The 21,695-nt window shown below is 38.7% G+C and overlaps 1 protein-coding gene across 2 annotated transcripts in view; it reads left to right on the forward strand.

Moving 5' to 3' along the window:
* Positions 1–20,868, forward strand: part of DOK7 (docking protein 7) — a 60,166-nt gene extending 39,298 nt beyond the window's left edge. For both annotated transcript variants that reach the window (XM_031504586.2, XM_077782732.1), the window contains 5 exons: positions 2,800–2,842; positions 12,525–12,590; positions 13,698–13,769; positions 16,550–16,702; positions 18,677–20,868. In XM_031504586.2, the coding sequence (XP_031360446.1) occupies positions 2,800–2,842; positions 12,525–12,590; positions 13,698–13,769; positions 16,550–16,702; positions 18,677–18,813 (471 nt within the window). In that variant the 3' untranslated portion in view covers positions 18,814–20,868. The remainder of the gene's footprint in view (positions 1–2,799; positions 2,843–12,524; positions 12,591–13,697; positions 13,770–16,549; positions 16,703–18,676) is intronic.
* Positions 20,869–21,695: the final 827 nt, after the last annotated feature.

Below are 21,695 nucleotides of genomic sequence, written 5' to 3' on the forward strand. Positions count from 1 at the left end.
TACATTTTTGGAATGTGCAGAATAAAAACCTCACAAAGCAAATACTTGCTTCTATTACTGTCAAGTACAAAGTCCTGTTTCATAACAAGACAAATCTGGGAGCCTCTCATTTATGTTGAACCTTTCTTCTTCAAGTGTAAGGACTCAGATTAGGGCAAAACTTCAGATGTGTGCTTAGACTAAGGCAAGAGAGACCTAAAAAGCACAGACTATTTTGTGCTGGAAGGTGCCTTTAAAGGTCACCTAGTTTAACCCCTCTGCAGTGAGTAGGGACACTTTCTACTAGGTCGGGTTCCTCAGAGCCCCATACAGTCTAATCTTGAATGTTTTCAGGAAGGGGGTATTTACAACTTCTCTGGATGACCTGTGCCAGTGTTTCACCACCCTTATAGTAAAAAAATTTATTCTTTTATATCCAGTCTAAATCTATCCTGTTTTTTTTTTTAAAACCATTACCCTTTGCCCTATCACAACACAGTCTGCTAAAAGGTCTGTCCCCATCATTCTTATAATGTAAGCACTGAAGGCTGCTCCAAGCTCTCCCTGGAGCTTTCTCTTTTCCAGGCTGGACAACCCCACCTCTCTCAGCCTTTCCTCAAAGGAGAGGTGCTCCAGCCCTGCCATCATTTTCTGTCCATGTCTGGACCTGCTCCAAGAGGTTCATCTTTCCTGTGCTGAGAACTCTAACTCTCAGTAGGCGCAGAATAATGGAGCTATAAAAAGCTGCCAAACTTAGATGAGCTGAAAGAAAAGCTTTATTTCTAAAGATACACAGAGGGAATTACATAAGCTGTGGCTGATGAGGTGTGTCTGAAATGTTGACACAGTTATCAGGTGACTGGCATTTCATTCCTCTTGCCAGTGATGATAGAACCCTTCTCAGCATTCAAACCTACAGAAGCTTTTTCTTGGAAGTGTAGGTTATTACTTTTTAGGAGGCAAAATAGGAAACAAAAGTATTTTGGCTCTGTGAAAATGCTTGGTTAATACTGATCAGCTATCCATCATAGCCAATAATGGGAAAAATTTGTTTGAAGGCAGTATTTTTTTTTTTTTTTTATTTTTTATTTATATTCACCTAACTTGCAAGATTCTGTCTCCTTTTTCTGCCACAGAGGTGAGCTTGCAAAACTGTTCTGGTGCTTTTTGTTACTATGAATCTGGCAAAATTTCTATAGCCAGGAAGCTGTGCAGTACAGTATCTTTGCTCTATTAGATGATCTGGATTTTTAGGCTGATCTTGGACCCAAAGACCAAAACTCCCATAAGCAGCACCAGACGAGGATTAGGTATGTAATCACTGAAATTTTGTATAGAGATGGGTAGGCCTGCTCCTATGGGACAGTATTTTTAACTGCTGATTTTTTTAATGAGAACTGGTGTGATCAATCACATTTTTAATGAAATTTAAAGTCAGCGAAAATTTGAATATAATAAAATGAAACTTTAAAGCTAAAAACAAGGTGAGAGGAAGGCAAAGATATTCCAAATATACACAAAGGGGGAAAAGAAAACCCCATGAAATAAAAAAGGTGAGAGGAAGGCAAAGATATTCCAGATACAGACAGAAGGGAGAAAAGAAAACCCCATTTTGATTGTGAAAAGGATTATGTGCCATGGTGGTTATTTGTATACACTGAAAGAAATGCCAGGCTTAAGTTCCATTTAGCTTTCTAGGGCGACCGAGCTAATCTATGAATAATGACCCAGCATATCAAACCACTGCTTCTCCTAACATCAATCATTGAAGTCTACCCAAGATATTTGGAAGCAGAACATAAAAAATGAATGTCACCTGACAGCAGCCAGATCAGCAGCAGAGCTAAAATAGCCCTGGGCATGCAGCTCCTGGTGTGTGCTGCAGGGATGGTGAATATCTGCTTACCGAGGCTGCTGTACTGCTGGGTGGCTGCAGCCAGGCACACAGAGCCCAGCACTCAGCTCCTGGGCCACTGACAAAAGATTATATGTTAATATGAGGATATTTAACTTATATTTATGAGTAATACTATGAGGCATGCAGGCCTTAGGTAATCATGTTAGTTTTTGTCTGAGTATCATAGCAGGTGTAACAAAAGCGTATGATTTGAGTGAGGTCACTTACCCCTTTTCTCCTCTGATGTAATCACAGGGTGGGTTGAGATCTGCATTATGTTCTGCATTTGAAAACCATGCACTTACATTTGCACATGCTGCCATAATAATTATAAAAGGTTCTCCTACAGGCAAAAGTGTGTTTTGCTGTGTTTTGTAGAATTATAAAAGGTAGCTTTTACATCTCTATTGTTCTTTCTGCTGTGTTGCCTTTGCTGTTGCCATTGCTGGTGAAACCTCTGCTTTACAGAGGATTGCAGCAGGAGGCCTCAGAGTTGCAGAAATAATAGAATATGATGCACTGAAAAGGGAAATTAAGACAATGTTAAAGACTGAAAAAATCACTTAATAACAAAACACTGCTTTTATTTTTTATTATCTCAGGCTCATTTCTTTATCTAAACAAAGCTGAGTCTTGTTTGATCTTATCTGATTTCTTATCTTTCCTATAATTTCAATAATACTTTAACTGTGTCCCACATCTGTTGTAATTTCACACATCAAACTTCTGTTGGCGTTTTTGCATCTTTGTCAAGTATAATCTAATATTTTCTGAAATGCTGTGTTTTTCTCTTTCACAAATGAAATCGTGGCCACATTTCTGATTGCTTCTCCTCTCTTCTACTTTTATATACCTTCTGTATTTTGTCAATTTTCCACTTCTTGTAAAAGATTTTTCATTCTAAAATTTTCTGTTTTCTTTAGGGAACAGCAGTATTACAGTCTGGAGCCTTACCAGCTATATCAGGTAGGAGCCATTTAGTTACTTACTTCATTTAACAATGATGTTTAAGTCTCAAATTGTGATAAGAGAAAAGATTTATGGAAGCAGAAATAAATACTATATTGAGAGGTGTCCTATTCATGGTTGGTTTTGCTGCTGCAATTCATGACTTGCAATTATGAAGTACATTGTAATCTCTAATAACCTTGGTTGAAAAGATTCATATATTTGTTTCCCCCTTTCTTTTCTTAATCTGAAGAGGTTCAAAGTTATTATTCTTTAAAAAGCTGTTTAGTGCCTTTTCTACTTACATGTTCAAAGAACAACAAGAATTTTTTTATTTTTAGGCTGTATTTGCACTAAAGGCAAACATGATTTTTATGTTCAGTGTGTATAGCCAGTTCCCTAAATAACATAAAATCACAGGAATGAATCTTTACCAGAAGCAACTGGGAGATGCTTCTCTTGTGTCAGTGAAACTATTGATTGACCAACAAAATCCTTAATGAGAGGGCACTGAGTATCTGGCCTGGAAAGATTATTTATGCACAGGCACTGACCATCCTGCATTGTGAACCTCTCTACCAGTAGAATGTGCTGGTCACTCGAGTTCCCTGTCTAATGCAGCCAAACTGGTCTGACACCTTTGAGTTATCATTTACTTCAAGGAAAACATTTCATAAGCATTTAGTTTTGTGTGATTCCTCTCTGGGTTAGACCTTGGAGAGATCTGTGCAAAGAATTTGGTTAATATTTTAAATGCTTTTCCATTCCTTAAATAATTTACCTGCTAATTCATCAGATCCATTAAATTTCACAAGATGCCCACCTCCAACAGACATGGAGCTTTTTGTGCTTGGGTTTATTTACTACTTTAAAAAACCTTGGCCAGTACATAAAGCAGTGCAACTGATGGATTCTTGTGAGAACAAATCCAGTAAGGTACTCAGGATCAGGAGGTGTCTCTGGTGAAGGTTAAAAATAACTCCTTCCTTCTTCTGTCTTAGTAGGAGAAAATCCAGAAGCATTTAGCAGATCTTCTTGATAGTTATTCCACTCAAGTCAGTGGAATTACTCTTGATTTATAGAGGTGTAAGTAGAAGCCCAAATTGGATCATTAATTTTATCTTTCCCTTTGGTACTCAGGTTTTTAGTCCACCACTCAAATCAAAAAAAACCAGAATATTTATGATTCAAGTGTGTTTAAATACAGGGAAACTTCTGCTGCATGTGGTGGGCACAATGTTATTTCTGTATTAATTTCAGTGTCAAGTTAATTTTGGGTGCAAACAACATCTGACAAAAAACTTAATCTCAGACTATTCATGCATATGAGGGAGTTAGCTGTTTTGGTAAAACCTATCACGAAGCAAATTGGAAATGCAGAAATACAGGATAGATTTTTATATCAACAGAGAGAGAAGATACAAGACTAAAGAAGTTTCAGCAGGTGCATTTTATTGTCTCATACACTGGAAAAATGCAGTTTATGAAAATAACTCTTGCAGGAAAAATATAATTGTTTAAGACAAATGCAGCATCTAAAGCCAGTGAGTGAAATTTTATTTCTGAGGTTTCACCTCTCAAATGTTCCAATATAACAGTGCAATTTTATTCTTCAATATTAAAACTATTTTTCAGAATACAAAAGGAGCTGAAGTTTTCTGTGTCTCATTGCATTTTTATTATCCTTAGATATTTCATTTAAATGAGTAATAATAATAATAATAATAATTATTATTATTATTTCATATTAAAGTTTTTTCTTTTATATGGGTGAAATTTTAAGCATAATTGAACTTGGCATTGAAAAGCTTTCAAAATAGTTCTGTAGCATTTGAATATTTCATCTAAGGTGTTAACTGAAGGTTCCAGGGTGCTGAGCAGTCATTCACACTGTTTTATTGGACTAAAGGAACTGTATTAGAACTTGTCAGTGGCTCTTTATTATGAGAGAATATTATCCGTTGTTGAGAACAAAATAGAGGCACACTAATTTGAGGTAACTACTTTCAAAACCTGTATTGTGCATATACATAGCAAATATCTCTGCTAGCATGGATGATTTTACTTACCTAATACCCAACACCCAGATATAACATTTCTTAGTATAGTGGTTCACTCACAAACACTTTTTTTTTAATCATATTTTCATTCAAATACACTGTAGAATGAAAATTCATTTCTTCCTGGGCTACACATGTTCTGTGCAATACATGCTCTTGTAGCAATACATGGAATTAAACAGTCACAAATCAATTGTTTGTGTGCTTTTCAGTTTATTGGTAGGGAATGTGGATACTCTCTCCTTTTAGTTCGATATACTGAGAAACAGACTCAGCAACTTTAGAGAATTGTGTTTCATTCGAATGGCAAAAAGTGTTTAAAATATGTCAACAATTCTAAGTTGTATTATTAGATGGAAAAAAAAACAAGTTGGGGTGAATAATTTAATTCTGGTTTAAATAATTTGGTTGCCTTTGTTATAAATAACTTTGTAAATACTGATTAGGAAGAGACACTGAATTAGATTACTTGAGTTTGTAGGAGGAAAATGTTCCCATTGTTATCATAGCTTTGTACTACAGATAAAGGTAAGGGATTCTTTGGAGTTGTATGATGTGTGAATGTGTGCTCTTAAGTATAATAGACTGCATTTATAGTTATGATGGACCTCAAAATACCATGACAGGATAGAGGTTCAAAAATATGATTCAGATTTCCTGAGACTGCTGGATTTGGAGACAGCTGAGTTTGGTACATTTTGTGTGAGCAGTCTCATGGGACCTGTACAGAGACTCCCATGACTGCTTAAGAAACCCTGCAGCTTGATCTGGTGGTTGCAATTTCAGAGAGAAGTATGTAGGGCTTTTTCTCAGGAACTGCTTATGTGCTTTGAGTTAAGGGATTATGAATAAGATCCACATTCAGTGTGGGGAGGTGAAACAATATTCCTTCACAGAATGGTGAGCTGAAGATCTTGCCATTATCTTCACTGCCTTTCTGGTACTATAAACCAAAGCACTGAAGGAAAAATAGGACTGAAGCAGTTGTCTAGTGAGAGTCTCTGCCCTGATGTTTGGTTGTTCTGTGTATGTCTGACAGATGTTTGTTTAGTTCTGCAGTGAGAATCCTTAATCCACCTTGAATTATCCAAAGTCCTCTGCTATTCTTACATTTACAATGTATTTCCTAGCAGTTGTGCTGTTTCTCATTGTAATTTAAGCCTCTTATTTTAATCTTGTTCTCCTTTCTATTCCATTGCAACACCTTAGATAAGGAACCTCTAGCTCTTACTCATAGGGGCAAATTATTTCCTTAAAAATATTTGTATTTTCTCAGTTGAGTAAAGTCTGTCACAGCAATCTTCTTTTATGAATGATGTTTAAACCATGAGGCTGTTTTGTGTGGAGGGGAAATGTCACTATTTTTGTCCTTAGGGAAATGCCACTATTTCTGTCCTTAGCTGCCAACCCCTTCCAAATGAGCTGAGCAGACTGAATCCCAAGACTCCTATTTTAGAGAAGGGAGGCTGGGAGCTGGAATAACTTGCAGAAGTGCCTAGGGATGTTGCAGTCCCTGGAGAAGGCATTTCATGCCAGCTCTATGCACCATATTTCAGCAACTTTCATCCTTTCCCAGTTCCCACAGGGGAGCTGCTTGCCTGGGCATTCCCATGGGCCTGGCCCAGCCCAGAGGATTTCAACACTCAAATTAAACTTCCCTGATCTCCCTGTGCCACAAAAACCAGCAGGTGAATGGACAAGTAACAAATATGCTTCGAGGGAAGCAGTGCACTTTCAGTTTTGCTTGTTGACTTGTAAATTCTCTCTTCTTTTCCATTTCCCCCCTTATTCCACGGGAGCAAATTCATTGTCATTGCAGCAGACAATCTTGCTCTCTGAGCCCCTTTGCTTGCCATACCAAACCTACACAAAGCTTGATGAGAAATGTTCCGAGGGGATGGATTTAGGAATACACATAAAACAATGCTGTGGATTGGAATTCAGCTGAAATATCACCTGAATGCTGATTATGAACACTGTATCTCTATTAAACTTTTATTAGGTAGATAGGGACTCAAGGCAGACAGACAAGAAGAAAGAATAAAATTAAGTATATAACAGGTGCTGAAAATAAAGTCAGCTGTCTGACAGCTTAGCTTTTCTAATGAAAACTAGGTGCTTTTTTGTGCATTTTAAAATATTTTTATTGCATACCTATGCAGCATGATACTTTTATTCCAAGCTTAGGAGTCAGCTTTTAGGGAATTAATTCAGAGCAAAGAGAAAGAAGAATCTGGGCCATACTGTGGTGGTTATAATTTCTTAGGTTGAAAATTTGAAATTCTCACTTTTTTTCAGGATTTGTGCTGTCAGCTCTTCAGCTCTAGGAAGGCCAACTGCACTCTGATATTTTTATTTAGCTAGTGAAGGACTGTGTGTTGAACACCATAGATATGTCATATCATACCTTATAGGGTTAAACACTGTAATAGAAAAGCATCACTCTAATGAGAAACTGATTAATGAAACCCTGCCATAATATGGCATGTATGCTCTTTCTTTATTCTTTTTCTTTATTCCTGCTTTATTCTACAAGTCCATTTAAAATAATTCTGTAGGGGAAGAAATATAGGAGCCCAGAAAAAGTAAACTTATTAAAATACATATTGCATTTACAAACTAAATGTTGGCCTTGGTGACTGTCTGAGTTAAGAGAGGTCTTTTCCCAGGGGGGAAGGAAAACTGTGGGGAAACCATGTCAGTGAATGGTCCCAATGCTGCTCTTCATCCTCTGGGCTGAGCAGATCCAGCAGATCCTGTTCTCTGTACTGGGGGTGACAGAAGGTGCTGAGCCTGTGCCACAGTAACCCTCTAATCCTGGTCTTTACTTATTTGTGATTTGCTTCCCCACGCCTTCTCTGACACTGAAATCTGGGGAAGTCTTATAGGACACAAAGGTGAGGGCCTTATTTGCCCATATAGTGATTATTTCAAATTTTAGAAAAAAATTTTGGTTTTGTGTGTGGCCTTCATCCCTAGCCAGCATAGATTCACATGTATGAAGATTTTTGAATTAATGTATGCAAAGCATCTTTGAAGGTATTTTTCAAAAAAACCCCAGACACTGAATTTCCTGGCACAGGGAAATGGTAATAATTCTAGCTTAATGCTTTTGCAGTTTTAAGGACAGGGCTGGGCTGGGATGGCCCACAGCATGGGAAGATGAAAAATTGCTAGAGGTAGTTAGGCCCTCTGTTATTTTTTGCACAAACTAAATAGACATCTTTGAGGAGCAATATTTGAACAGAGTGCTTGAATGCATTTCTAATTTTGAGAGATTCTACTACTTTTAAAGTTGCCTGTTAGAGAGACAGGAGGCATTCCTGAATATGAAGAAATCTATAGAGCAAGTAAACATTTTTAAGTATCCCCTTCAGCTTTTATGTCTTGCAGATAATGTCCTTTGTATAGCAGAAAATATATGAAATTACTTTGAAAATCAAAGAGAACGAACAGGGAGGTTTTTTAGGGCAAATATACAGGAGCAGGAAGTCTCCTGTTGCATTTACATGCAGCAACCTCCTGGTGCTCTTGCAGGGCTCCTCCTGCCACTCAGCTGCTTCAGCCTTTGGATGCTCTTTCAAGCAAGGGATCTGTTTTCAGAGGAGATGGGAATGGTGCTTGGGTGAGTGGGTCAAAGTTCTTCATAATAAAAGTAGTTTAAATTCAACTAGAAGCAGGCTTTTATCACAGAATGTGGTGTTTTCTTCTGTCCTGACTCCTTAATATCCCAGAGCTGAAGCGTTTCTGACCTACCCCTCAAAGAGGCTGGATAGAGAAGTGATCACTTGGTAAATGCAGTGCAGGGCTGTGTGTGTCTCCTCACTGGTCATGCAATGATAGGTCAGAAGATTTGAAAATGTAAACTGTCTGGGCTCAGTTTATAGTTTATATTCCATCTTCCCTCTTGTTATTTTTTTCATGGCTCTTTCTTGTAGCACATGTGCTATAAACTCTCCTTATTTTTGAACAATGGGCATAAAGTAATTATAAAGCTAGGGCATATTTCAAATAGTTGTCATCTTCACTGAGCTACATTAAACTTTTGAGCCTAATCAAATGTCGGAATTCAAAATATACTGCAAATTATTTTAATTTTGTCACATTTTGATTACCTTCTTCCTCTTACACATTGAGGAAAGTAGAAGAGAAGTAACTCTCTTGATGAGATACTCAGTTCTGAGAAACACTTGAGTGAGTCAGCCACACAGACCTAAATGGCAGAGGAAACTGAATAAAAATATTCTTAACAATCCCTTGTAAAATGAGAAGAATAATGGAAGGGAGCGTCTGTCTCCTGCTGGATACTTTTTTGCTCAGAAATTTATCTTGCTAACTTGCTTTTTCCATTCCTGCAAGTATTATCTTTGAATTCATGAATAAGAAACAAACCAGTTTATTCAGTAGCTGAAAAGGAGGAAGAAAATATCTAGGTTGATCTCTGTTGACATGTGTTTATATGATGAAGTTCAAAGCTTCAAAAAAAATTTCCTGAGAGATTTGACTATGTAAATATTTGTTAGTTGCCAGATTTGAAAATGAGGAAAATGCAACAGGTCAAGTCCTGAAACATTAACATGGTTCTTTTAAATAAGCTCCGAATGGGAAAATTTAAACTTGACCATAAATGGATTGGAATATCTTATTGTTTTAAAGTTCTTTTCCTGTCCTGGGTGTTCCTCACAGATCCTAAAAATGTTGCTTGAGAATCCACAATGCCTCTGGAATAATTTCTGTTGAATTGCCATAAATTTTTGAGGGAATAAAAAACCCAACCCCACACTAGTTTTGTGATGATGCTGAAATTAGCATAAGGCTCTAATCTTTCTTCAAAGTAAAGGGACCTTTTGGCTTCATAAAATATATTCTGATGTTTTCAATGCAGAGAGAGGATGCACTGATATGAGAAAAAGGAAGACGAGTTAAAGGGAAAATATAAGTAAATCAGCTAGCCTGGGGCTGTCTTATTTTTGCATTTATTTTTATCAGCAGTCTTGGTAAAAAAAAAAAAATCCAAATAACATTTTTAGTTGTTAAGTCCTCACCAGAGTTCTACAATCTGTAAAGGTTCTACAATCTGACCTCATTTGTTAAAATACAAAATCAGATTCTCAGTACGGCATACTTTAAAATTGAATTTTGTAGCCTTGGATTACCCAATATATGCTTTCATGTACATAAAGACAACAAACTAAAGGTTTTGGTTTAGTTGTGTCCTTTTGAAACAGTTTTTTACTATTGTTTTAATCCATTGTCCTCATTAAGTAAAATAATGACTGGCTTTTTAGATTTATTTTATAAAACTCGGATTAATTTTACAAGCTTGGAAACCCTTAGATTTAGAATTAAAATTGTATGTATACTTTATACAGGAAGAAAAAAAAAAAAAAAGAAATTACCATTTTTTTTTTTAGATTCCGGTGCCGTGCAGCTTTCTTAGCTATTTCAGAATATTTATCTTAGAGAATTTCTTCATGTTGCATAAGAGCTGTGGTAATTTTTGGACTCTATTTTCAAAACGCTTTGCAGAGCAGTGTCTCACCTGCTCAGGGACTATCCACCAGCTCAGCAGGGTGTTGATTCTGTGTGAGCCCGGCGGGCTGCAGCGCTCCAGCCTCCCCCGCCGCCCGCTCAGCTCCGGCTCCTGCACAGGCAGTCCCACCATTACTCCTGGCGGGCAGGAAAAGCCTCTCCTCTCTCCGAGGTGTCCGCAGTGAGGGCGGCAGGAGCAGGGATCCCGGGCTGGCCGGGCCGAGGGAGCCGCAGCCAGCCCGGCGGTGGGGATGCTGCTGGGAGAGCGAACGTGTGAGTGCAGACACGCCGGGCTCACCCCGGCTCGGGGGTGGCTCCGTGTGGTGGAAGAGTCTCTCCTCCAACCCGAGCTTCCAAAGAAAGGCTCGGCAGGCTCTTGTTGTTCGGTCTCAAGGCAGTTTATTGCAAGTTATCGAAAAGATTTTCTTCTCGGGCTGCTGCGGTTTGCTCAGCATCTCAGGCAGAGGCACACACACACCCTGACATCCTCTCTGACTCCCTTCTCCTCGCTCCCCACCCAGGGCTGCTGCTCTCTTTTATATGATACATTACGTGTTACATGTTTACAGTTTTTCCCCAATGCCTATTACCTATATTAAATGGTGCTTTTCTATCTTTTATATGGTACATTACGTGTTAAATGTTTATAGTTTTTCCCCAATGCTTATTACCTACATTAAATGGTGCCTTTCTACTCTAAACCAATCTGTGAGTGCCAACATCACAAAGAACATGGAGGTAAGGAAGAAGAAAGAGGGAGGACAGGGCAGGCCCAAATCCCTCCATCTTAAAACATCTGATCCCCTGTTGCCTTCAGGGGAAGGCAAGGCGACCTGGTTTCAAGGAACAGCACGGCAGCCCAGTCTCCCCTGGGCCACTCGGGCCAACGACACACGCAGGCCCAGTGTGGTGGACGGTCGAAAGCATTTATTATCTTATCTCATGGGTTTAAATAGTCTTGGGGGACTCTGCTACGTCAGGGGGGGTTGGTAGGGTCTCTAGGGTTAGTCAGGAGTGGAAAACTACTGGGTTAGGTGTGGTTACATTCTTTGGGGTAATGGATAACATGTTGCAGGGTGAGAGGGGGAAGGGGTCTTTCTTTCCGTCACATCCCGAAATCTTCCGTTCGCCTGTCCCTATCTACTACAATCCCCATGTACAAAACCAAAATCCCCCTGTATAAGACTTAAAACCCCCCTGTACAGCACTCAAAAATTCTTCCCTTTACTTTGTGACTACTTCTATTACAATATCTAAACTTTTGTGACTTCTTGTTCTTCCTGCAAGGTTGGTAAATCATGGTTCAAATCCAAAATCACAGCTGTTTCCAGCTGCCTGCCAGGGTCTCAAATGCTTCTGACCTGGGCCCGGAACATCCAAAAATGTCTGAGGGACATTTTTAGTTCCGACACAGACAAACCACACTGCAGGGCTGCCACCCTGCAGGTTTCTGAGCTGATGGCTCTTGTTTCTTCAAATTTCCCCAATGCAGCTTCCTGCTGGCCAGAATCAGGCTGGGGAAGGGAGGGAGGCTGTGCCCTCTGGGGTGTCCATGGCTGGAACACTGGGAGAATGTTTCACAAGAACCTGGATTCAATCCCATGTGTTCCCTTGCCTCTGGCCTGCTGTATCCAAGTCTAAACAGGGCTGGTGGATTGCTGAAGTGTGGCAGTTTTCTTCTTCACTTAGATAGGTTTTGGATCCACTCTGACCAGGTTTTAAAGGATGCTTCAAGCTTTGCTGTTGCTAAAGCTACATTATGGATTACCAAGGCATCTCTCAGCACCATTCTCATTGCCATTTTACTTCTCAGCTCAAGACAGCTTTCCCTGTGAGGAAGGTAGTACTCACCACAAACAGGGAGGGACAGCATCCTTAGGTATAGAAGGCATCCTTTCTCTCTAAACAAAGAAAACAACAGATTTAGATTTTAATACCACAAACTCAGGATAAAGAGTTTAGCAAAAATTTTTTAAAAATTGGCTAAATGAAGAACAATGACTTGTAATTTTTTGCATTTTGTTTTAGTTTGTTTCTATGTGTTTTAGAAACATCTACAAATGAAACAGGTATTCAGATTTAATGTGAATCCCTGTCTTTGAAAACAGGTAGTGCTTCTGTCATGACAGCTTCTGGGTCTTTGAAAGTGCATAGAGGGCACAATCTCCAAGCTGGTAAGTAATTATGAGGTGTGTGTGCATGTAAATTGAAACAAATTTAAACTTAAATTACTTTAAACTTCAGAAAATATTAAAGGTAATGCATGATTTGATTCTCTATTGTAAGGCTTACGTATTTCTTTGGGTTTTTTGCTTTGAGGAGTTTTTGTCAGAAAGGCATTGACAGATGGGATAAGTTTAGAAGAGGCAGTGACAGATGAGATAACTGACAGAGTATAAGCAGTAATCTTATTCACAGCAGTAAAATGCTGCCATCACTTTAACAAAGGGCATCCACCAAAAAAAAATTCACCTCAGGCCATGAGAAATCCTGTACCCTAACAATGATATGCTGGGAAAAAACACCCACCACATTTAAATATACTTCTTTATGATAATGGAGGAAAAAAAATAACCACTGCCAGCAGATAGAATTATATGTGTTTGTCATTCAAAATTAATTGCAACATGTTCATTCTATGGACACAGCATTTTTGCTTGCCTGGTTTTAACTGGAGTGGAGTTTGAGATTGTGAAGAAACGTGGGCATCTCTTTTCAGCTTTATGTTCAGGAAAGACCAATGATGTTGTGCAGCCTGTCTCTTTTGCAAAGATGGTGATTTGCACTTGCCAAGCAAAGTAGTTTTTGTAAGGGCTAGCTTGAGCATTTTTGATGGTTTTTCAGAAATCAAGAAGTTATCCATCATGCTGGAGGTGGAATTTTAACAAGAGTCTTCCAGATGCTCCCAAGATCACCCACGCATTGCTCCCTGATTCATGCATGCAAGACAGCTCTGCTCCCACACTGATGTACAGCAAAATGCACTGCTGGTGGCTTCAGTGGCCTTCAGTGTGAAGGGTTGTACAAGTGTCCTAAATTTTATTTCCTTGCTGTTATGCTCATAAGGAAATGCTGACATTACTGTCACAGAGAAGTCAGCACTAGCCACTGTTTATGCTTTCTGAGATTTAGTTCTGTATGATTTATTAATTTAGTTCTGTAGATTTATTCTGTATGATGTAGTTTAAAAGGTTACAAGGCAAAACCAGAAAAGCATAGGCTTTGATTATATGGCACAAATTCCTAAATCCAAAGCCATTAACAGTGTTCCTGTATTCTAGGTCCTAAAGGTGGGTATGAGATGCTAACTCTTCCTTCAGAACCTGGAACTCCAACTAGTTCTGAGGAACCTGGTGAGTACAGATTTTTGTGTCAGAGGTCACTAACACCTCTTGTTTCTTTTTCATTTTTTTTTAATTGTTTAGATCTCTTCTAAGTGTAATTTTTGAAGTGTTGCCCTTTGAACATGTCAGCTTTACATGCATGCTCACACACACTTATCTTTGGGATGTAGTTATAGTGCTGGTTTTCGTTCTGTATAATTTATTGTTCATTTCTGAGAACGGTGCCCATCCTGGGTAGAAAATATGAATAACTAACACTTGCTGAAGGAAAGGCTGCAACACCAATTTCAAATAGAACTTTCTTCTTCCCTCCCCAGTTATGGTCTTTTCCTTTCTTTTCCCCTCAGTTGAGGCCCACTAAAGTTTCACTTTTGCTCTTCTGTTACTTGCTTGACCATCTTTTTTGATTCCTACAGTTTCCCCCTTTCTCTTCAAGCAATCATAATATTCTAGCAATTCTTTCAGAATGTTTAACCATGCATTGTGGTCTGTTCTTCTCTCAAATCCTCCTTTCACAATGTTCTCAAATACTGGCCCTTTGACCCCTCTTGGAAACACCTCCTGTCTTTGTCCACCCAGAAGGGACTGCTGCAAGCACTGTCCATGGCTCACTCCGTGCACCATGCTTTCATTAGTTGGAACATTTGACCATGCTTTTTAAATAAACTCTTCTCTTCAAACAAATAAAAGCCAGTTTTCAGTGCCTAATAAGGTTTTGTTTTTTTTTTTTTGTTTGCTTGGTTGGGTTTTTTAAGGAAAAAAGTGAAACCCAAATATTCCTATGTTTACAAAGAAAGCACAGTTTCTATTGAGACAGCACTGACTAAACTCCAGAAGGCTTTTCCTTTTCTTTCCTTCCATTCCAGTTTGCCCAACTGTTATTTTTCTTTTCTCTTTTTTCTTTTTTCTTTTTTTTTCTTTTTTTCTTCTCCTTCTTCCTTTGAGATTAATACTCAACTGTTTCCAGGTTTTGCTTTTTCCCCCTCTCTGTTTCTTTTGCTTTTCTTGCACAAGGCCTACCAATTCTCCATTTGTAGCTTTTTAGATCTCAGGAAAATTGCTTGGCTTGTTTGCATCAGGTATGATATTCAGCTTCCTTAAAGCTGTGAACTGTTTAGTTCTGTAGGGGATCTTGTTAGTTTTCATGCTAGCTAACTTCAAGGATGCTTCACTTAACACTTCTGTTATAACACTTTTACAGAACACAGAAAGACTTCAAAAATTATCTTTTCCTTTAGGACTATTCGTGACTCTGTACTTAAGATTGTCACTTGCTTGCCACTTCTAACATTTTGTGATGCAGGTTTTGAATGCTATGATTTTTCTGAGTCCCTTCTTGCTCAATAAGGCCAAATTCTTTTGCAAAACCTTGGACACAATAATTGAAAATAACTTCTGAGAATGATATTTCATGAAAATGTAAAAATTTCTTCTGCATTCGGTCTGCATTGATTTTATCATTTTGTTCTTAACATCTTGCTTTGCAACAACAACTTGAAGTCTGACTGGCAGAGAAATTTTGTATACTTTTTGGATTTTCCTATGTTTTTGTAATGAAAATCTATGAGAAAATTGGCCAAATTGCAAGGCTTTTCAGTTTTTGGACTGTACAGTAGACTCCTTTGATTTAAACAGCTTAAGCCTGGGGAGATTCCATTATACTGGAACATGCCCATATACTGTTGCCTAACATTGTATGAGCTATTTCATCCAAGGAGATGAAAAAGTTTCCCTCAATGGTTTTTCACTGCAGCTGTTGTCTGGATATAAGAAATCATTTTTCCCTATTCTCTAAAATGCCTTGATATCCTGCTGCCTCTCTGTTCACATCTCAATAGGGTCTAAATGGACAAAAAAGGGGTTTGATATGAGTTCTTTGTGGGGACAAGGAAGAGCTTAAGAGAAGAACTTCATGAAAAAAGGAGAACCTCAAAGTGATGCTGTATTCCCTCTGCACTCCTCTGTCTCAAACTGACTTAAGAGTAGAAAGTCTTTAAGGCTAAGGACTCCAACCAGACTGAAAAGGCAGACAAAATTAAAATGAAAGCAGGGCTAGATGAAGTCTTGAGAGTTAAACTAGTAGACAAAAATTGTTTTTTTTAAAGTGAAAATTGTTTTATAGGAACTGTTTCCTAGTAGGTGTTGGTCTGTGTCTTTTTTAGACAGTTCAAGAAAACTCTGTGGGATTTCCTCTACAGTTCTTGTGACCTTTACTATTTAGAAGTGTTTTCCCACTATTTTTTTCCTGCAATGGAGGTCCTTTAATACTTTGTTGTCCTCTTTTGGCATTGTTCCTTCCTATCTTTTCCAATTCTGCACAGGGAAGCTGTCAACATTGTCTCCTCAAGTTTGCCCTCCCTTTGCTTGAAACAGTTCTTCAGTCCCTGTTTTTGGGATATGCTTTAAGAACCTCTACTGATCTTGCTTTCTTTCTTGCAGATGATATAGTAGTTAACATCTTCCTAGAACAAATTACTTCATATAAAGCTTTACTAACCTAAGGTAGAGGTGGAAGCCTTGTGAGGTAGTGCTGCAGAGTGTTTGCCTTCTGCCACAGCACAGCAGAACACAGCCCTTTCTGTCCTCCGTGGCATTCTGCACAGATCCTGACTTGCTGAGTGTCTCAGGACATTTAAAGTAGAAGCTGTAGTTTTCTCATGTCCCATCTGCCACTGAGGAATGTGCTGTCTGGGAAGCAGAGTTCTTGCTGCTCAGTGTTTGCTTGCAGTGTGTCTGCACAGACATTGCTCATTGCAAACATGCCTGTTGTAACTTGTTACTTATTTCAGAAGGGGCTGTAGGTTATTCAGCTGATGTCCCTACACCAGATCGACCACACAGTGAGACAGCCACTTATGTTAATATTCCTGTCAGCCCTACTTCCAAAAAACAGCTTCACTACATGGAACTGGAACTTCAAGAATCTAGCACAAGCATAAGAGGTAAGGAAGTCTGTGATACTTTTAAACAGCAAGGAATATGCAGAATGTATAGGGTATGTGGAATCCAAATTTCATATAGGGAGCAGATGAGGGAGCTGGGGGTGTTCAGCCTAGAGAAAAGGAGGCTCAGGGGGGACCTCATCCCTCCTACAGCTGCCTGAAAGGAGGTTGTAGTCAGGTGGGGGTCAGCCTGTTCTCCCAGGAAATAGTGACAGGAGAGGACACAGCCTCAAGCTTCCCAAAGGGAGGTTCAGGCTGGGCATCAGGAAGAATTTTTTTCACTGACAGTATGGTCAGGCATTGGAACAGGCTTCCCAGAGAAATGATGGAGTCATCATTCCTGGAACTGTTCAGGAAAGGACTTGATGTGTGGCACTTAGTGCTGTGGCTTAGTTGATGGTAGTGCTTGGTCAAAGCTTGGACTCAGTGATTTGGAGGTATTTTCCAACCTTAATGATTCCATGATCTACCCACAGGCTTCTGCTAACAGAGGAGCTGAACCCTGCTATGTTTCTGAGACAGTTTCTTTAATTGGTATCTCTTCTTGGAAAAGATTTTTGAGTAATGAAATTCTATAAGATGTTGCATCCTTTTGACAGGTGCGCTCCTTCTACAGTGAACGTTTCAAACTCTGGAGTTTGAAAGACAGTAATTTGCTTGTGTTCTCAAGATTTTCATTGCATATTAGGATTACACTTACCTCATTTTTCTTTCTTGGCTTCAGAAACAGAGCTGTGGGTGTACAGGGCTTGCTCCTGAAGACACTGGCTTTGGAGCCATGCAGCAAATGATTCAGAACAGAACACAGTGTTCTTCTATCTGCTCTCCATGTGGGCATGTGAAAGTGCTGCAGAGAGAATGCAAATAATTTAATTTTTTTATGTTTTTGTTTAATTTTTTTTATTATTTTGTTTGGATTTTATATTTTACTTCTAATGCTTAACTTGGGCAATTGGCACATAAACATGCAATACATCTGCCATGTGTCATCATTTAGAGATGCAGTCCTTGCTACAGCAAGCTTCTCATCAGAATCTGGTATTTAATTCCTTTCATTTGATATTTATAGGTTTTCCATCTATACTTCTCAGCTATAAAGATTTTAATTTTTATACTTCTAATTTCAGCAATTTTATTAACTTTGAAGTGCTAGCACTTTTCCAATGCTTTTTGCTTTATGTAATTTTAAGCTTCTCCCAGACCTTAATGTAGTTGTCTCTACAACATTGTGTTGAAATATAAAAGCAATATTTTCTCTTAATTTTAAAGACAATGAACCAAGTAATTAAAAATGAATAGTTAAATGCTATACATTTTCATAATTGTCAGCTATCCTCCCCATCTCAAACTGTGTAACTTTAAAGGTGCCTGTAATGACCATAAATATTTTATTTTTTTCATATTCAAGTTTTCCCGGCCTCTAGCCTTATAGAAGTATTTTACTGCTTAACAGACTGAGCAGCTTTTGTCTCCCCTGTTGCCAAGAAAAATGAGCTGAAGTGGCATTCTGTGTGAGGCTGAAGGTGGCTGCTCTGGTAAACATTCACAGGGTGCCTAATCCAGACAAAGAACAGGTCCAGCTTCTACAAGTGTTTTCTGTTCAAATAGCGGGTGTTGTTCATTTCCTGATTGGCAGCATGGTGAGGAAGCCTCCCAGAAGTGGGAGAGCCAAGTTCTATTTAGTATTTTGTCATTGACTGGGAGTAATAGGGGTGGAGATTCACACCTGGGGCAGAAATACAAATGATTCATTTGCTTATTTGAGGAAAACCAGACCACCAGAATATGTAGACAGCAAAGGTTTTGAGGTGTTTTGTTTTAGTGGTGGTTATCACCTTACTCCCTTTATGCAGCTTTCTCTGAGACTGGACAGAGATAATGCAGGAAATCTGTGAAGGAAGAGTCACAACAGCTTTTTTACTCAGGAATATGTGAAGGGTGTAGTTCTTTAGAGGATGCCCTTTGGTGTTTCAGGGGGTGGATCGTCCCGGTACGCCCAGATTGACATTGCAGCCACCGAGACCGCGCACAAGGTGGGCACGCAGCACGCGCAGTGCCGCGAGGAGCGCCTGCAGGAGCTGGAGCAGAAGAAGAAAGGAGCTCAGCAGTGACCTGGAAAGAACTTTGTGGTCACCACAAATTCATACTCATTCATCTTCCAAAAGATCCACATTTATTGTAAAAAAACACTCACACAAATTGCTGCCAATGCTTCTTGCAGTTGTACCAGATTCATTCCGATATCTTGATTCCTAATTGGAAAGCTGGTAGCACGAGGGGTGTGTTTGGTCTTTCCTTTTATTTTAATTTGGTTGTAAAGTCCAGATCTTTTGTCACATGCAATGACAGATGTAAATTACCTTTTTCTATAATTCTAAAATCACGGAGAACCTGGAACCAATTTCAGTGTTTATTAAATGGTGGCATTTTCTTTTAAAATAAAGAACTTGAATGTGTGTAGACAAGGGAATGTGAGTGTGTGTGTGGTAAGTGTACACATATGTTTGCATATGTATGTAAACATTACTGATAAAATATATGTATATTTCTGAGTGTATAAAATATGTAAAACCTCTATTAATATATTAATGGACTCTTACAAAAGCAAGAAAGTTCAGTGCCTGATCTTTTTGCAGGTTCAGTTTTGTTCAATTTATGTGCTTATTTATGGACATGCTCAACTATACCTATGGATAATTCAGTTTTATACCTCACCAAGTCCTGCAGCTTTGGCTAAAGTTGCTCAGATGTAAAAGCTGTAATGTCAGAGATGCACGTCTGCAAACAGACAAGAGCACACAAACAAATTATTTAATTATGTCTATAAACCACAGTAATATGAAAGAGCATTTCTGTTATTAAAAACCCTTGGTCATTGGGTATTTCTGTTCTTAAAAAGCCTAGGTCAAACCATGAGTTTGATTTTGTAGTTGCTGGGTACCTGTAATTCTTAGCAATTTTGCTGGAGCTGAACATATGTATCACTTTGAAAATCAGGTCTCAGTTTTCTCACACAGCACGTTTTAAAACCAAGGTATTCAAAAGAAAGACTTGCTTTTCAAAATTAAGTCTTACATGTCACAGAAACTATTCCTATATGTAAAACAAGCATCCACCTTAAATCTAAAACTTTATTGAAAAATTCTCTGCTGTCCCTAAGTAGCATAAAACCAGTTCTGTGTAAGAGGATACCTGCTACAGCCTTGAGGCACAGCAGGATGTTATCCTGCAAAATAGGGTTACCCATGAGTCTGCCATATCTTGCTTTTGTACAGTGAGATTTTATGATTCAAAATTTAATTTCCCATGTTGTCTATGTAAATATTTTTATTCAGCCTCATATAAAATACTCTTCAAATAAAATGTTATATAAAATGTGCGGCAGTGATGCTAGACTAACTAACAAACAAATGTATTTAAGGAAAGAAACTTTTTTCTGATAACATATCAGCTTTGGCTTCCAGAAGTTGCCAAGAGTGACATCTTGGGTATTATAATTTTTTGTTTGTGTCCTCTTATGATCCAATATTACAACCAAATTCTGTTTTCTAAATATGGTTATAATTTATATAGGTGGGTGGAAGTTTTGTGCCAGTGAGGATTTTATTAAGTGACTTAAAATGAGAGGTGAGGTTTTGTTTCTGAGGCAGAATTTAACCTACAAATTTATTTGAATGTAGCCTCAATAGTAATGTAAATATCATAAATCTCTCAAACAAAAAAAAACCAAAAAAAACCAACAAAACCAACAGTGGTTGAGAGTTAACAATTGCCATTCTTATCTGTCTTGTGTTCAGATGTATTTTTTCTGTTGATCCACCTAGCATATTTCTGAAGGGAAAACAGATCTTTCTTATGAGATTCTAAGTTTAATAGATTTTTCTTTGACAGTGGAGAGTGGTGATCTGTTTTTTAAATTTCAGTACAACTGGAATAGCCTGGGCTTCCTGGGGCCAGGTTTATCTGACTTCTTCAGTCAAGGATCCTTCACTGGAGGACTTGCAAGGTTAAATCTCTTATTTTGGGACTATTTCATATTCAGGATGAGCACAGCTTGACTGATGCATTTAAATGTGGTTTTTTTCCCATGACAATATATAATAAAATTACAATATTTCTGTTGCAAAAATCTGTTTACCAGGAAAATAAATTACCCAAGGTCTCTATGAAGGCTGTCTTTCTGAATGTTTCTTGTATTAAATCTGGGACTTGTAGAATGGGTAAATGTGGGAATCCAGGGCTTCCCTCTGGCTGCCCTGGCAGGTCTGGGACCCTGGCAGGGGTCAGGAACCCCCCTGACAGAGCCCCCAGAGACACTGTCTGTGATCTCTGTCCATGGAAAAGAGTTTTCAACCTTACAGGATGAATTACAAGCTCTGAGTGTTTGATATAAGGAGTAATTAGTGTGGCATGGTGCAAAAGTAGAATTTTAGGATTCTAGATAAGGGGTCCAAAGGGGACAAGTTGGAGGAAATTGGGTGTGCCTTGTCCTTTTTCTTCTTCATGCCCTCCATGTTTCACTGTGGTGTTGGCATTTTTCTGTTGGTTCAGGCTGGGGACACACTGTCCAACGTAGGTGACAGATATTGGCACGTTATTGTAAATCCAGCCCAGGGAGTTTCTGGTATTTAATGTTTGTCACATCCCACTGAGGGCAGAGCCCCACACGCTGCCCTGCAGGACAGAGCTGGGCAGGGCAGCAGAACATGTTAGAGATAAACAAAATAAACAACCTTGAAACCAGCACAGACGAATGATGACTCCTTCTTTGGCAGCGGGGCAGAAAGACAGAGACTTTCTACAATCTCAGAATTATCAATACCACAGATTCTGACAGGTAAGGATTTGACACAATGGTAAAGGTCATCAGATTGCTGCTGGCCTCACAGAGGAATCACAATTTTTAAAAAATGCATTTTTCAGGTTAAGCAGGGCTGTGAACCTGTGCATGCACATGGTTTTCTGTGCAGATGTGTTTGTGTATGTTATAGTA

Source organism: Lonchura striata, chromosome 4 (genome assembly GCF_046129695.1).
Source record: "Lonchura striata isolate bLonStr1 chromosome 4, bLonStr1.mat, whole genome shotgun sequence".
Taxonomy (NCBI): Eukaryota; Metazoa; Chordata; class Aves; order Passeriformes; family Estrildidae; genus Lonchura; species Lonchura striata.